This window comes from Taudactylus pleione, unplaced genomic scaffold (assembly GCF_031769625.1).
Source record: "Taudactylus pleione unplaced genomic scaffold, aTauple2 ptg000332l, whole genome shotgun sequence".
Classification (NCBI taxonomy): Eukaryota; Metazoa; Chordata; class Amphibia; order Anura; family Myobatrachidae; genus Taudactylus; species Taudactylus pleione.
The window spans coordinates 4,553,015-4,570,027 of record NW_028284733.1 but is presented as its reverse complement, the minus strand read 5'-3'; the positions used below and the strand labels follow the sequence as shown (position 1 = coordinate 4,570,027).

At 42.2% G+C, this 17,013-nt stretch overlaps 1 protein-coding gene across 1 annotated transcript in view; it reads right to left on the bottom strand.

Moving 5' to 3' along the window:
• The window catches only part of LOC148509107 (phospholipase A2 inhibitor NAI-like), a 29,548-nt gene extending 14,039 nt beyond the window's left edge, over window positions 1-15,509 (bottom strand). The window contains exons 1-5 of the mRNA XM_088443630.1: window positions 15,458-15,509; window positions 11,042-11,158; window positions 10,477-10,623; window positions 8,213-8,353; window positions 4,871-4,993 (exon numbers count right to left, since the gene is read on the bottom strand). Coding sequence (XP_088299756.1) covers window positions 4,871-4,993; window positions 8,213-8,353; window positions 10,477-10,623; window positions 11,042-11,158; window positions 15,458-15,509 — 580 coding nt within the window. The remainder of the gene's footprint in view (window positions 1-4,870; window positions 4,994-8,212; window positions 8,354-10,476; window positions 10,624-11,041; window positions 11,159-15,457) is intronic.
• Between the last annotated feature and the right edge of the window lie 1,504 nt (window positions 15,510-17,013).

Genomic DNA, 17,013 nt, shown 5'->3' with positions numbered 1-17,013 from the left:
ATATAGTGAATGGGGTTTAAATCATTAAATATCTGGATGTGCATGTTACATATGTCAGTTATAGGTTCATACATAGATGTGTCCCTGATGGCTTGAAGATGTTTTTTCTTTGGAGCAGAAATAATGGAGGCAAACAATAATGTCTCTGAGATTTTAATCAGAAGGTGGTTTTGCCTTGAGGGCTTTTTATACCCTGTTTAGCAAACAGCATCTGACAGATCTGGAATAAGATGAAAAAGACTCAGAGAGGAAGCAGAGACAGATGTTGCATATAGGGAGGTTATTTTGAAGGTTATGAAGAAATGATGACCTCTTGTGGTCACATGGAGTAAGTTTAGTACTCAAGATGCAAAAGGCTAGATTTGCATAATGAAAAGAGTTGAGAGTATTCTTGTCAGGAACCGTAAGGGAAAATCCAGGGGTTAGGGTGGCTTGGGAACAACTAGCTAAGTGACAGCTAAGTCTCCCTATTGCAGCCAAACCTAGGTTTAGCAAGACCTGCCCAGAGGTGCTGAGTCTAACCCACTTGGTGGTCTTCACCAGTGACCCCTCTAGTCGGGATTTGGGTTTTGCCACACCAAGTGGGCAGGTTGTGGCCCTCTGGACAGGTACCTGGGAATGGCAGAAAGACCAGAACTAGATTAAATTAATTAAATACTTGCACACTGGAGATGCACAGAATACTTGAACACTGGATATGTACTGAATACTTGAACACTGGTGATAAATGGAATACTTGAACACTTGTGAATGGAATACTTGAACACGTGATGAACGGAATACTTGAATACTGGTGATGAATGGAATACTTGAACACTGGTGATGAATGGAATACTTGAACACTGGTGAGAATCACAGTCACTGGAACAGCAAAGTTGAACAGCAGTTTCCTGTTCCTGGAGTCAGACTTAAATACCCCTGGGTAGCTGATCATTGGATCAGAGGATCAGCTGAATGACCACAGAACTACCATTGGGAGAGACTAGTCAGGTGATATGGACCAAAATGGCTGTGCCCATGCCCAGCACCCCGGAAACCAGGATGCACGCATGGAAGCCCTAGCAGACCCTGGGGAGAATACTCAGTCACCACTCACCACCACTCCCATCGACTGAACACCTAAGCCCAAGGATGCCAGCACGGAGGTGAGTAGCGGCCGATCCCAGGCCACATCCTGACAATTCTAATGGCAGTAAGAGAGTCAAACGCGGTTCATTAAAAAAGAGGACAACCATGATATATGTTTTCCAAGTATAATTAAAGGGTGAGCTCTGAATGAGGCAAAGGAATAGGATGGACACAGATAGGTAGTTCCAAATACTCACTAACTATGCTGTGAAGAGATGCAGTTAGCAGGTCTATTACTCAGTGTTCAGAAGCAAGCTGTCAAGTGGAGGGGGGTAAAGATAATTTTGCTCCTGTGTAATAGCATCCAATAAATGAGTAAAGGGGTGTAGATGTACAGATTTGTAGATGGAGAAGGAGGCTCTGTTACTGTAGAAGAGAAGATACCAGACCTTCTCAGGCAGACTGCACTGATTCAAATGCAGCAGCCAACGACAGATCATAATACAGCGTCAGTGCTTCCTGCAGGAGATATGGAAAACAGCAGAGACTTCTCTGCATAAAAGTGGTTATAATGTTTGATTGCAGAATAGGAGACAGAGCACTGGGTTTTGCCTTTTATAAAATGACCACTTTAAATCTAACAGATAAAATGCTAAATTTTCGCCCACAACTCACAGGTCATTACATTTGTCTATTTAATGTTTAGATATACCCATGGCAGACTGAAGCATGAAGGGCACACAGGAAAATACAATAATAGAGGCCCAAAAAAGGTTGTGGCCAGTCAATGGAGGGGGTGTGGCCAACTAAACTGGGAAAATGTAATGGAATAACTCAGCATTAAGGACACCATTAATACTGACCAAATCCCCAACTCCATTTGCTGAAATGCAGCCCCAATCTTGCATGGAACCTCCACCATGCTTCACTGTTGCCTGCAGACACTTATCTCCAGCCCTTCTGTGAACAACCTGCCTTCTGTTACAGCCAAATATTTAAAATTTTGACTCCTCAGTCCACAGTACCTTCTACCATTTTTTTGTGCCCCCAGTTCTTATGTTTTCATGCATAGTTGAGTCACTTGAAATGGTTTCCACATCGTAGGTACAGTATGGCTTTTTGGCTACAAATCTTCCTTGAAGACCACTTCTGGACAGACTTCTCCTAACAGTAGATGGGTCTACCTGGGTACCACTGGTTTCACCAGTTCTGAGCTGATGGCACTGAAACAAGTAGAACCCAAGTACACCCATCTGTAGGCAACAGTGTAACATAGTGGAGGTTCCTTGCAAGTTTGCAGCTGCATTTCAGCAAATGGAGTTGGTAATTTGGTCAGGATTAATGGTCTCCTCAGTGCAGAGAAATACAAGCAGGTACTTATCCACCATGCAAACCTTCAGGGAGGCATCTGATTGGCTCCAAATCTATTCTGCAGCAGTACAATGACCCCAAACATACAGCCAATGTCAATAGGAACTATCTTCAGCATAAAGAAAAACAAAGAGTCCTGGAAAAGATGATATGGCCCCCACAGAGCCCTGATCTCATCATCATTGAGTCTCTCTGGGATTACATAAAGAAACAGCAGGATTTGAGCAAATTCTCCAAGATGTTTGGAACAACATCCCTGCCAAGTTCTTTCAAAAACTGTGTGCAAGTGTACCTAGAAGAATTGAAAAATGTATGCTATTTTGAAGGCAAAGGGTGGTTACACCAAATATTGATTTGATTTAGAATTCTCTTCTGTTGATTCACTTTGCATTTTATTAACTAATAAAAATAATCTATTAGCACTTCTATTTTTGAAAGTATTCTTACTTTGAAGCATTTTTACCACACTGTACTGCCTTTACAATATGCCACACTGTAATGCCCCTACATTATACCACACTGTACTGCACCTACATTACACCATACGGTACTGCCCCAAAATTATACCACATTGTACTGCCCCTATATTATGCAGTGCCCCTGTAGCTGCTGGTCCCATAACGAACCCGCCACCTGATCAGTCAAAACTGCTTTGATGACTGGAGTGCAGACTGTACTCTGCTATTGCGAATGGTGCCATTGTCTTGTGATAGAGGGTGTGACTATGAATCATTGGGGCCCATTGTGAATTTACTTAACTCCCAGATGGCTCAGTACAAACCTGTATATACTGTACAGTATGTATACTAGAATTTTGAAGTGACCATTTGCCGGTTAGCTAGCTTTAGTACAGGGTTTTTTCCCTCTCTTCCCCCACCTTCATAGTTCTCTCTCCCTCTACCCCCAAATCCACTTATTCATCCCCTATTCCTTTTGTCTTCCCCTATTCTTTGCTCTTTTCCTCCCATTATCCCCATTATTATTCTCCTTATTCCTCCTGTCTCTCCCATTATTGCCTCTATTTCTCCCATTTCACTTTTATTTCTCCCCCTATTTCTCCAATATTTCCCTATTCTTGCCCCTACTTCTCCTGTCTCCCCCTATTTTTCAAGTCTCCATCTATTCTTCCCCTTATACCTCCTATTTCCCGCTGTTCCTCAATTTCCCTTTATTTGTCCCATCTCCCCCTATATGTGTGCCCTTTTTCTCCTGTCCCCACCTATTCTTCCCAATTTTACTCCTGTCTCACCGTATTTATCCATATTACCATATTTGTCCTTTCCCTCCCTATACATTTCCCTTTTTTTGGGTGTGCATCCCCATGTGTATGCACCCCATGCATTTCTGTTGGTGTTATTGGCCAAGGAGGAAGGTGAGGTGGGCATGGCCGACAGTGGCAGCTAGGGTTGAGGAGAGAGAGAGGTGGGATGGGCATGGTAGGACTAAGAGATGGGGCGGGCAAAGTTGATGAGAGAGGGAGGTGGAGTGGGCATGACTGGACTGAGTGACATAGGTGGGCAGAATTAAGGAGAGGGAAATGAAGGGGCACAGACAGAAAAAGTGACACGGGTAGGCACAATTGAGGTGATAGCTAGTTTGGTCGGCCTGAGTGATAGTGGCTGCTGGAGTTGAGTAGAGAGGGAGGTGGAGTGGGAACACCCAGATGGAGTGACATGGGCAAGTGTAGTAGAGAAGAGAGGTAGGTGGGCTGGTATGGCTGGACTGAGTGACAGGGGCAGGGAGATGCATGGAGGGAGGAAAATGGGGCAGGCTCACTATACTTAGAGTAGCTTGTAGGCGGGCTGTGAATAAGGGGAGATATTAAATATTTTCAAATATTTATTTAGTGTCAGTAACAAGTGTGTATTATTTCTAAGCATATCAAATAAATTTATATTTTTAACCAATTGATATTTAAGAAACATTCATTATTTTTCCTTATAGGGAATTCATTATGTTGCCTTAAAGGAACTCTTGCCTTATAGGGAATATTCTTGTGGTTTGGAATTTTTTCCACTCCAGTTATCTGTGACTTGTATACTATTCCGGGAGCACTTTCTGACCATTTTATTTATATATTTAGTACTATTAGTTTTATTTGGGTAAGGAATTTATGGTCAGCTAAGCGCAGTGCGGTTATAACATTGTTTTTTGTAATTTGAATATAAATCTGATTCTAAAATACTTTGTTTCTTGTATTAGAGTTTTAATTCATGCAGTAATTTTAATTTTTACTAACATAAAAAAAAATATATTAAAATAAAAACAATATATATATATATAAAAAAAATTATACATTTTATATTTACTTTAGAGATAAAACGTTAGGGTGTTTGTGCCATAATAAAATTTTATTTAAAAAAAATCCACAATGTTACTACTGCAATAACAAAAAGAAGAGAAAAAAATTGACTGCTGCACAGACAATTACTGTCACTGGTGCATGAAACTGACACTTTCATAGACAGGTTACCATACGTCATTGACTGAGTGCCATAGGAACAGAAACTTTCAGTGGCACAACCACGAAGAGCCAAAGACATTTTTGAGGGAGCTGTGAAAATAATAAAACACAAATATCAGTAAGTATTATTGTAACTTATAAAATGAAGTAAAAAAAAATACTGCAAATTAGCACTTTATGGAAACGAAAATTTTCTCACAGTTATCCTTTGCTTTCAGTTAAAGATTCATTAGGCCAACATGACGGTTCCATGCTAAGATCACAGACTCCTGGCACATAAGTACATAGAATAAGTTATAAACATTAAAATAACATCATTGATTGGATAGGACAGATAAATGGGGTATTGTTATGGCTACTTACTGAAACTTAAATGGGTCTGATTTGATTCAGTACACAATTAAGTAGTTAGAGTAGCTTCAGATGGAGAATAGGGAGTGTTACAATCAGGGCCGGATTAAGGCTTGTGGGGGTCCCAGGGCAACTAAGTTGTGGGGGCCCCCTTCAAGCCACACAGAGCCGAGCCTCATTCCCCAAAGCCCCACACAGAGGCCCCCCTCCTCCAGGCCACATGAAGACCGGGACTAACACTCATATACATAAACAGCATACCCACAATAACACATATATACACACATTGACACATACACACTAACACACATACATTCATATATACACACACTAAACACACATTCTTACTATTGATGCTGCAATAGGACCCGGCATCTCCTCGACTCAGGCATGGCCCCAGACACGCTTATTTCCCCTAACACTGCCCACATTGGGGGTGGAGCCAATATGACAAGCCCCGCCCCCATAATCCTGTGCATACGTCGCGGGGGCGGGGCTTGCCGTACTGGCTCTGCGGGCAGTGTAAGGGGGGGAATAAGTGTGTCAGGGGTCATGCTCTAGTATAAAGCCGGTAGCCCCCTCTCAACCTTAGAAAACTGATGCAGCAGCACAGACGCCAACATTTTACATACAGCTATGTCTGCACTTCCTGCTTCCTGGCCGGTTGTCATTGAGATGTGTGAAGAGTCTTTTTCTTTAACCAGGCGGCCTCTCAGTTCCTGTGTCATGTTAGTTGGTTTAGTGTGGGCTGGACTTTGGTCCTAAATTGAGTGGCTGGTGAAGGTTTAAATAGCAGCTAGGTTCTTAGACCTGTGCCTATGATAATTCCTTCATTGCTAGATACTGATCCTATGTTCTTGACTACAATCTCTCATTGCTGACTTGGGCTTTTTTTGGATCTTGTTACTCTTTACTGCCCTGACATTGGCACAGTTTTGACTATGTCACTTGTCTACTGCCAGCCCTGATTTTGGATTGCATTATCCAAAGTCAGGTTTAGCGCTACCAGCCCTGAACCTTGGATAGTGTATTTGTTATTGCCTATCTGCATCAGAATATATGGCCCTCATTCAGAGGCACTCGCAAGAAGCGAGCGCTCGTTCTGAATGAGGGTGGCTGCTTCTATTTTTTGGTGCGGCCTCCTGGTCGCTAGTTACCACCCACAGCTTAGCAACCGACCAGGGTGATGGTCGCGATGGTCAAGACCATCACGACCATCGGGGCTTGCGATGAGACCCTAAGGTTGGGTCTCGGGAACCGCAAGCCCCAGGGAGCTTCCTGCTCTGAGCAAGCAGGAAGCTCCCCACTGAAGCCGCCCACAAAATGGCAGGCGTTCCATTAGGAATGCCTCCATTTTTGTAGCCACCCCGCCTACAAAATGGGGCGAGCTTTCGATCACCATCGACAGCCGCCCCTTTTGTAGTGAGCTCCAGAGCTGCGCGTGCGCAGGGCCTAACATCGACCCGGTTGCGAGCGCATCGGCACTTGCGACCGGGTCTGAATGAGACCCAATGTGTAATAATTGCCTGCAGCTATTATGCTGTTCAATTGTAATAATAATAATAATAATAATAATAATAATAATTTTATTTATATAGCGCTTTTCTCCCAAAGGACTCAAAGTGCTTTATATTTGCTTTTACAGTACAAAACACAAAATAAGCTTAAACAAGGGACATTAGTGAAATGCTTGGGTGAAGAGGTAAGTTTTGAGTCTATTTTTGAAGGATTCTAGAGTGGAGGCCTCTCGAACTGTGCGGGGAAGTGAGTTCCATAAGGCTGGAGCCCCAAAACTGAAAGCTCGACCCCCAGACAAATTCCGGGAGATTCTAGGTACTGTTAATAGCCCTTCGTATGGGATGGTACGGAATCAGAAGCTGCTTTAGGTACCTTGGGCCATGGTCATGTAAGGCTTTGTAAGTTAGTAAGCCAATCTTGAAAACAATTCACCATCTGACAGACAGCCAGTGAAGGGAGTAGAGAATGGGTGTTATGTGGCTGGAACGGGGCTGGTAGGCTAATAGCCTGGCAGCTGCGTTTTGTACAATCTGCAAGCGGTGCAATTCATTTGCTGGGAGTCCAAGGTAGAGGGCGTTGCAGTAGTCTAGGCGTGATGATATAAATGCATGTATGACTTTTGGCAGATCTTCGGAGAAAATTAAGTGCTTGATTCTGGCAATGTTCCTCAGATGAAAGAATGAGGATTTGATTGTGGCTGATACCTGATGTCAAGCCATTGTAGTGATTGTACTATATCTCTGCTACCAGTTTGGCTGCCTGGAAGCTCTGGAAGCCCATAAGATACTACGTCTCAGTGCCTCGGAATAGCCACCTCCCAGTCACCTTCTAGAAATGCCCAATACAATTCTAATACAGTTCAGAGACTGTGATTCTCAGTCGGTCCTGAGCTTCTGTGTGTACACACTTTATACACATGCACAGTTGAAAAACATTGACCATTTCTGCGAATATTGGCACTGCATCCAACTTGGAATCAGGTTCTTTCACTGCAGATCCGATCAATATGCCATCAGTCAAGATTCCGATGCTTAGAATGCCGGAACTGGAATCCCGACACCTGTCAGACTCCTGAGGCCGGCATCCCAACGGTAAGTACTGTAGATAGGGGGAGGGTTAGGGCTAGGGGCTAGGGATAGGCACTAAGGGGAGGGTTAGGATTAGGCACTAAAGGGGAATGGTTAGGTTTAGGGTTAGGGAAGGGGGAGGTTAGGTTCAAGCACTGGGGAGGGAAGTTTAGGGTAGGGAGAGGGGGAGGGTTAGAATATTGACTAACAAGTCAATATCCTAACCCTGTCGAGATTCCGGCATTGGGATTCTGACTGCCGGCATCCTGAGCGTCGGTATCCCATTCCTAACCCCTATCACTGGATTCTGAGATAAGGGTTTCCTCATTTATTTGACACTATAGATGGTACAGATCTAAAACCTTATAATTACCATATGTATAGGCACGTTGGAAAAAGCACATAGTTTCATTTCCAATACATTCCATGGTGTCACCAGTATGACACCAGTCAGATTTAGCTGACAGGCATGTCTGGCAATCCAGTCCATTTGGTTGAAAATTATCATTGGGTACTGTAAAATATTTAAACAAAAACAAACATATATGTATTTCATTTAATATACTGAACACTTACTTGATCTGACTTGTTAAAACTTAACATAACATTCACTGGGTAAGTCCACACACCATATAAGTCTCGTTTGAATAATTATGTAACTTAATTACAGTATATTCAGTAGATATGAGAAGCAACAGAACAATTCCATGACCACATAAAAGTACATTGCAAAAGGTCACACAGCTCAATAAACTCATAAAACTGGTTTTTATTATACAGTAGGGGCACAATATTCCTTATAATACTGTACATTTCAATTTGAAACAGACCTTTATTGGCTGACATCATATCCAGGTGTTTACCAATCACTAACAGTTACACATTCACAATGAGTCATGTGACACAAGCATTGGCTTCGGAATGGGGGGCGTGGGCAGACGGGTGTATCGTCCCCACGAAAAACATTTGAAAAGCATTACTGTGGCGCAGTGGCCGTGGATGGTAAGGGGTTGTGCTTTATGGCAATAGGCTGCATGGCCCCTGCAGTGCACGAATGAGGAGGTGCAGTGGCATATGGTCATCCCAGATGCCCAGAGGCAAGTTGTAATGGTGCCCCTGCCCTAAAAATATGATGCATATCTATCTATCTATCTATCTATCTATCTATCTATCTATCAAAAACACTAATATGAAATAGTCTTAAGTGGGGTGAATATATTGTGGGCAATGGAGAAGGTGTCTCTTCAGTTTTGGCACCCTGAAGAGGTGTAGTGTGTGGTCTGTAAGTTAAAAGACTGCACATTACACTGCACTTCCTTCTCTGTGCAGTGCAGGGGCCATGCAGCCTATTGCTATAAAGCACAGCCCTTCACCATCCGCTACCCCCGCTCCAGTCTATGAGTGCCCAGCAATAGGTTAGTTGGAGGGTGGGAGATGGAGGGGGTGCGTCTGAACAATTTTAAGATGACTTATATAGTAGTACCTTGATAAATGAAAAATTCCCATGCTATAATTTTGAAAACCAGAAAACATTTATATATATATATATATATATATATATATATATCTACATATACAGTTTATATATATATAGATAGATTGAGATAGATAGATATGAAATAGATAGACAGATAGATATGAGATAGATAGATATGAGATAGACATGAGATAGATAGATAGATAGATAGATAGATAGATAGATAGATAGATAGATAGATAGATAGATAGATAGATAGATAGATAGATAAATAAGAGATAGATAGATAGATAGATAGATATGAGATAGATAGATAGATATGAGATAGATAGATAGATAGATAGATAGATAGATAGATAGATATGAGATAGATAGATAGATAGATAGATAGATGGATAGATGGATAGATAGATATGAGATAGAGAGATATATTTGAGATATACTTTGTATGACATGAATAAAGAGTATGAAGCACTAATGCATAGAAAATCTCACGAATCACAATTGTGACACATATATTGTATGAATATCATGCCTCTATTAGTAAATATGACTTTCATTAAAAAAAAAGTATTGCTGAAAAGGCAATTGCACAGTAATCATCTGCAAACAACTAAAAACATGTGTTCTCCATAGTATGGCAGACAACCAGTTCACCAGATCTTGATACAAATTTTCGTAGGGATCTTTATACAAACACTGATAATTGAGTTAGTGAAGAATCTTGCAAATAGATGTTTACCAGTACCATCAAAATGGGGGTTATAAGAATCCCAATCAGCAATGTAAGAGAGTTTTAGCACAGGTGAAGAGAATATCTCCAATACAGTATCTATAGAAGCCAATATAAATCTGCAAATCAGGAGAGCTTTGGCTAAAGTGAAGGAAATGTTCTGTGTCCACAGTAACCAAAACAGATCTGCAAACGTTATTCCTGATGTGTCTATGCCCATCTACCAATTACATGGTCACCACTGACGTGTTTCATCACCTTAAGAATAACTTCTTCAGAGGTAGAATGTATATGGTAAGTTTACTTTAGCCAGACATTTATACCCATGAACACATTATCTTACTAACTAAAGTGCCGTCATTTAAAAACTGATAGCAAAAATTTATTTTAATTTAATTCTCACCTAAACAAATATTGACACACTTACATGTAGGTGTTGGTGGATTACATTCATCCGTATAACAACAGGAAGTGCCACTCTTGGTCCTGACACTGGGAATGCTAATACTACTTTGTATGTTACATTGATTCGAAGGTAAACAAGATATCTCAAAGCCAGCCACTGTGATCCCATCTATAGAACAAAGATATTTGAAAAAAAGGGATATGTTTTAGAAAGTGATAGACTGACATCTTCCCTACTTTATGTTCAATGAAAGTTCTTAATGGGGCTTCTCATATTCATCGTAAAAATTATCCGGCCCAGTTCTCCCAATATTATAAATATTCTGGGGTCCCCACCTATACCCCGATAACTTGCACTATTGAGCAGGCTGCTGACACCTATATGTAGTTTGGACATCTGAAAATAAATTTACTTGTTTTTCTTTTTTCCGTTCCAGTAAAATCAAACTTGAAATGAAATGATCTATTTTTATTAACTGCTTTTCCGTCTTAAATGTTTAGTATTTCTACAACTGAAATGACCAATGTAACTATACATTCCCAACAATTCCCCATTGTTTAACAAGCACAAACTCTGTAACACATACTTGAAGTAGATGTTGTCCGTATAGCACCACAAGCATTATCTGCAGGGCAGGTCATGGTTGTTCCTACACAGTAGGAAGGATCAGTGCTCAGACACTGTTGGCAAGTTAGAGAAAAACCTGTGATTGGAAAATAACAACACAATGGGAATGAGAGTAGAATAATAATAAAAATTTTTCCAGTACAGTTTCTATGATACCAGTTTCAGTGGGACAATTGTTAAGTCAAATAAAACAATAAATAAATAGATATTTATTGCACTCTACATCCACACCAGTATGCTATACATTGGTAGGGTAAAAGTCTAGTGTCCCTATGGAAACAGGACACATGGCTCTGCAACTCGACAGCTCCAGAGACTTGGGGTTTTTTTCTAGGTACTTCCGCCTACCCTCTAGAAAGCTCCATTATGTTTAAGAGTCTACTGATGCATCAACATCCATCCATCATCAAACAGCACTAAATAGACCCATTTGGAGCACCATAGACTTTGTGACTAAGCCACGCCATGCCTCTTGTCATGGACCTTTTCACAAAATATGTGTCCTACTTGCATCGCGTCAAAATAACAATGCACAAATCCTGGACACTGATGCTGGCATTGGGTGCGACTCCAACCCTAAAAATCATGAAAAATTATGAAAAACCATGTGTTGACCTTTTTTGTGTTGATCATTTGTGTGTCGACCTTTTGGCCATGTCAACTATTTGACCCTGTCCACCTAGGTCCATGTCGACCTGTTAACTGTCGACTATCTGACCCTGTCAACCTTTTAAACCTATCGATCTATTGCCTGTCAACCATCTGATGTTGACCTATCGACTGTCTACACTGTAGATCTTCCTTCCGGATACCGACTCAAGTGCTAACCTGTGTAAAAAGGCATACCTAGAAAGTCTGATATGAGGGACCTGGGACTTGCTTCATGTTGTGTATCATTATGCTCAATCTGTAACTTTATACCAATTCCATTGCGACAAAAATACTAATCCTAAATTCCTAGTACACTATAATTGACTTTGTGAGCAGCTACGATACAAATAACAGGCTAAGGGGTCTTTTGGGGATCTATTTACTAAGCAGTGTTAGGAGACAGAGTGGAAAGTGATAAAGTGCCAGCCAATCAGCTCCCAACTATCATTTTTCAAACACAGCCTGTGAGATGGCAGTTGGGAGCTGATTGGCTGGTACCTTATCACTTTTCACTCAGTCTCCTAACACTGCTTAGTAAATAGACCCCTTCATTTGAGAAAAAGTCTGAAAGTCCAGGAACGCTACCCATGGTGTAGTGCCTAAGTTGTGCCGTGCTTATCACACCATATGGGGCAAAACGGATAGATGTATGAGGGCACATCGTTACACTTCAAATTGAATACAATTTATTTTTTTGTGTAATAAAGAGAGGATGTCAAACAATTGCTATAGAGGTCTATGGATCCCTCTCCCTGTAAATTGTGCAATCTGTAGCACATATGCTATAATGGCTAATGCTAAAGGTGGCACTAGTTACTAGAGCAATACTCACATTATCACAATATTGCTGCCCCCCATAGAAACCTTACAGGGATATTAATGTGATTGGAAATGTGGAAATGGGGGATCCACAGCAGATATCACCTGGGGATTCTTACATTTTGTGGGCATCCTAAAAAAACTGCAGTTTTCAGGGGATTTCCTGCAAAATGTGTTTAATTAATTTGCCCCTAATGCAAAAGATCAGATATATTTTCTGCTTTAGGCAAACTAACACTATGGAACACAATGCTCATTATCCTCATTGTGGACTGGTGACTGCGACAATCAGGATGTAGTCACCATCCTGGCGGTCGGGATGACGACACTCAGAATTCCGGTAGCAGAATCCTAACGGCTGTCGGAATCGCGGTTTCAAATTCCTCTCTGCCGGCATACCAATAGTAAGTATTAGGGTTAGAGGGAGGGTTAGGTTTAGGGTAACAGGATAAGAGGAGAGCTATTCTTAGGCTGCAGGGGGGAGGTTAGAGTTAAGCTTCGGGGGAGATGGTTAGGCATAAGCTGCAGGAGGTTAGGGTTAATGTGATACCCCCCTATCTGGGTACAGGTGAGGAATGGGGTTCCTATGTACTTTCTCAAGTGATTACAGAGAGGTCAAGAGGTAAGTATATTATTAGAGTAGAAGCAAGTGAATTACAATGTCTACACTTTAATGGGTCAATTACAAGTTCAATTACAATCAGAACAACTCTTCTTATTTGCAATACACAATAAAAATAACCAACAGTTTGAATTTTATTGTACTGGAACAGCGGCCAAGAATCCTCTCCTCCTGCTTTTTCCAAAGATTACTACACACAGTACTTTTCCTAAAGCAGATTTACTTAAACAGCCCTAACTATACAGTGATAACAATAAACATTACCTTACACAGTTAATTTAGACAGTAAATTAGCCTATTTTCTACACTTTTCTGGCCAGAAAACTACAAGTTCATGAGCTCGTTTACACATAAGTCCCGTTGGTGTACACAATGTTGCCCGGGTGCTAGTTCACTTTTATGCTATCATTGACTGAAGTTGTCCTTTATACTGTTGCTTCTCTTACAGTGACTTAGATTAGTTAAAGGGAACTTGCTGCTGTGAGATCAGTCTCTCCTTAGTAATCCTGCCCAGTATTGCGACTAACGTCTATATAACTCTAGTTGAAGAAGCAATGTTCTGTTACACTTCCAAAAGTCAATGAGGATGCAAATGACCCTATTAGTGGTTTTAACACCGATTAGCTCCTACGGGTAGACTTTATTCTTTCTGCGTGCTGACTGTCTCTTTTCCCCTGAACTCCACTGACTCCCTCTACGGTGCTGGCTTGCAATCTCGGCTACTTTGCAACTGTTACAGTCTATGTAGTATCTTTTTCTGGCTGTGTAGGGCGGGCTGGCAGTCGCAGCTACTTTGTAACAGTTTGTTGCTGCAGACAGCCCTAGTTAAATGTTCCTGCGGGCAGCTGGCTTGTGGGCTTACAACAATTATAATTACAGGGCTCTCTTTAAACGGCTGTATTACTGTATTGTCCCTGAGAACGGTGAAATAATAGTCCCATGAACTGTCTTTTTCCCTCAGCTGTCTCCTTAGCCTTTCCTAGGCTGACAGGTATCTACAGGGACGTGGCAGTGATAGGACATAACTGCTATGTAGGCTTGGTATGGGGCTGGTTTCTGGGAAAACTATGATGAGGTCTCTAGCGCAGCTTAGTCTCACTGCCTGCCGCTAGCTGTATTTACTGCAACAGGGGAGTGGGAGGGCATACTGTTCTGCAGGCTTTCTATTAGGCTGGTCTTTTAGGAAAGCTATGGTAAAGTAACTGCCGCATCTTAATCTCACTGTCTGCCACTAGCTGTGCTGACTACTGCAGGTACGATGTGTGCCATGCAGCCTTTCTCACCAGCTCACCCGTTACTCAGCTCCGTCTCCTCTTTCTTTCTGCAGAGTCAACGCTTGTCCCCCAGCTGCTTGGACCAGCCTATCCTTTGCTGCAGCGCCGGCCTCCGGGACTCCGCCTCAGCCGCGCCCCCTCCTGATGACTCCTTCCTCCTTCTCTTGCCGGACGCTTCCTCCGGCCGCTGAAATGGCCCCGGATCTACAGCGGCAGCACCCTCGCCATCGGGACCGCTCTCTGATCACCTCAGGTAATAAAAAGCGCAACAGGGGCTACCTCCCGCTCCGTTCCGTCAGGGACAACTGCGCACTTGCCGCGCGGCCCGGGTCCTGTTAAGGCAGACCTCTCTCCATCTGACAGCCTCCTCAGGACCCCCTGTAACTGCCCTAACTGTCCACCTCAGCCACCTGCTGCTGTCTCCAGCCGGTTCTGTCATGTGACCTGCTGCTGGCTCCCCACTGCTTTATTCACTATCTAAATCTAAATAATTAAATAAAAACACAATAAAATATACATGAAGACGGAAACGAGCTAAAGTGAAAGCACACATTACACTGCACCTAGTGCTACAGAGAATATGCTTTCAGTTACAAAGCACTGTCTTCAATATCTGAAAATCAACTTATTATCAATTTAAGTAAATAATATTCAGAAAAAAAATCAGAACGAACTGTTTTAGTTGAATTTGTCTTTACAGCTTAATTTCATAATAGTTGCTATATCCCAGCACAGTAGCATATTTTGTATATAATTTTGTAGGCAAACACATACTGCATTTATCACACAGTTGTACACATATTTTTCAGTGGGATACAAGTAGCTTTAATGCAAACAGACAACTATAAAAAGAATGGGATAGCAGGACATAGAAATGAATTATTCCCCCTCTACCCTTCACCCTTCTCAAACTCCAGAATGGCTATAACACATTAAATCTAATTCAAAACATTTACTAGTTGATAGAGCGGGCAATTGTAACAGACTAAGGATTATAACACCTATTTACCAGTTGCTGAGAGAGTTGAGATGACACACAGTAATCCGAGGAGTTTTCCCATCATGACCTGAAAGCTCTGGACACTTGTAAACTGCAAGAATATCTGTTTGTTCCTTTTGTTGTATACACCTGCGGGAAGGCTGGGATGAATTAACTTGCACGTTACGTGCGTTAGGTGCTTTTTTTGTCACAGTGTACCTGGACAGGTATAAAATTTTACAATAACAAGAGTGAGAGGGCAAGGAGCATGAACACATTTGGAAAAACAAGAACATAGAGTATATTGATAAATTGTATAAATTATATTGCACAGGCCATTGTTTGAAAAGAGGTACTCAGATTACATATAAATGTCTGTTCTTGGCTACGGATGTGCTCCTGCGCCATTGAATAGATTGCATATTCAGGCATTATAGTGACTCACCCTGTGCAATTGCATTGGGGTGATGGGTTATGCATATATTATCTAGTTCTGTTTTCATTCTGAAGTCTGAACTTTGATCAAATTGTTTACCTAACTTTTTTATTGAATCCCCTACATTAGCTACAGTATATTGTAGCACTAGCTGGGGTACCCGGCGTTGACCTGGGTTGAAGACTGGACCCTGAAGTGCAAATGCAGCCTTCATATTTTCATGTTGTCCTCGCCTATAACCTGGATACATTTGCAAATTAGGAGTAACTGATGGTGCAGGCAGGTGCATTCTCACACCGTTTGGAATGGGGAATGTCAGGAGCAGACTGACTTACAGAACAGAGGGCCTGATTCAGAGCCGGACGCTCTGAACGAGTGCCCGCTCTGAATCAGGGCGTTTTTTTTTTTATTGTAACGGCCTCTTGGCCGCTCGCATAGCTGTGGGTTACCACCCACAGCTTATGCGAGCGTCCATGAAGATGGTCGCGATGGTCAAGACCATCGCGACCATCGAGCTTGTGATGAGACCCTTGCGGTAGGGTCTCGTTGCCGCAAGGCCAAGAGTGCTTTTGGCTCTATCAGAGCCGAAAGCACTCCCACTGACATCACTTGTGATGTCAGTGGGGCCGGCCCCAGACGGTAGGTGTACCCATGGGAACGCCTCCATCTGGGCAGACACGCCCCCGGCCTGCCCACCAAAGGGGGCATGCTGTCACTCAACATCGACAGCACGCCCCCTTTGGTACGAGACCTGGAGCGACGGCTTGGCCGTCGCTATCCGAGTCTCGCGCATGCGCACAATGGAGCCGGCTCCGTCGTGCGCATGCGCACTGGGCCACCATCGACCCGCTTGCGAGCGCATAGCGCGCGCGAGCGGGTCTGAATCAGGCCCAGAGATCATTATAGCTTCCAAAATCACTTAAGTTTCTGAAATCACTGCAAAACAGAGAGGGTGATTCAGCTGTGGACGGATATGCTATCGCAGCTACTAACATATCCTCTTGTCTCGACATTTGAGTATGCTATACATTCTTCAACAGCATAGATGTTATTTCAATATAATATTTTCTCTGGGAGATTAATTAAGTTTTATATATGCTTCAAACAGTATGGATGGACTCAATATAATATGATATATGGTTATAACATT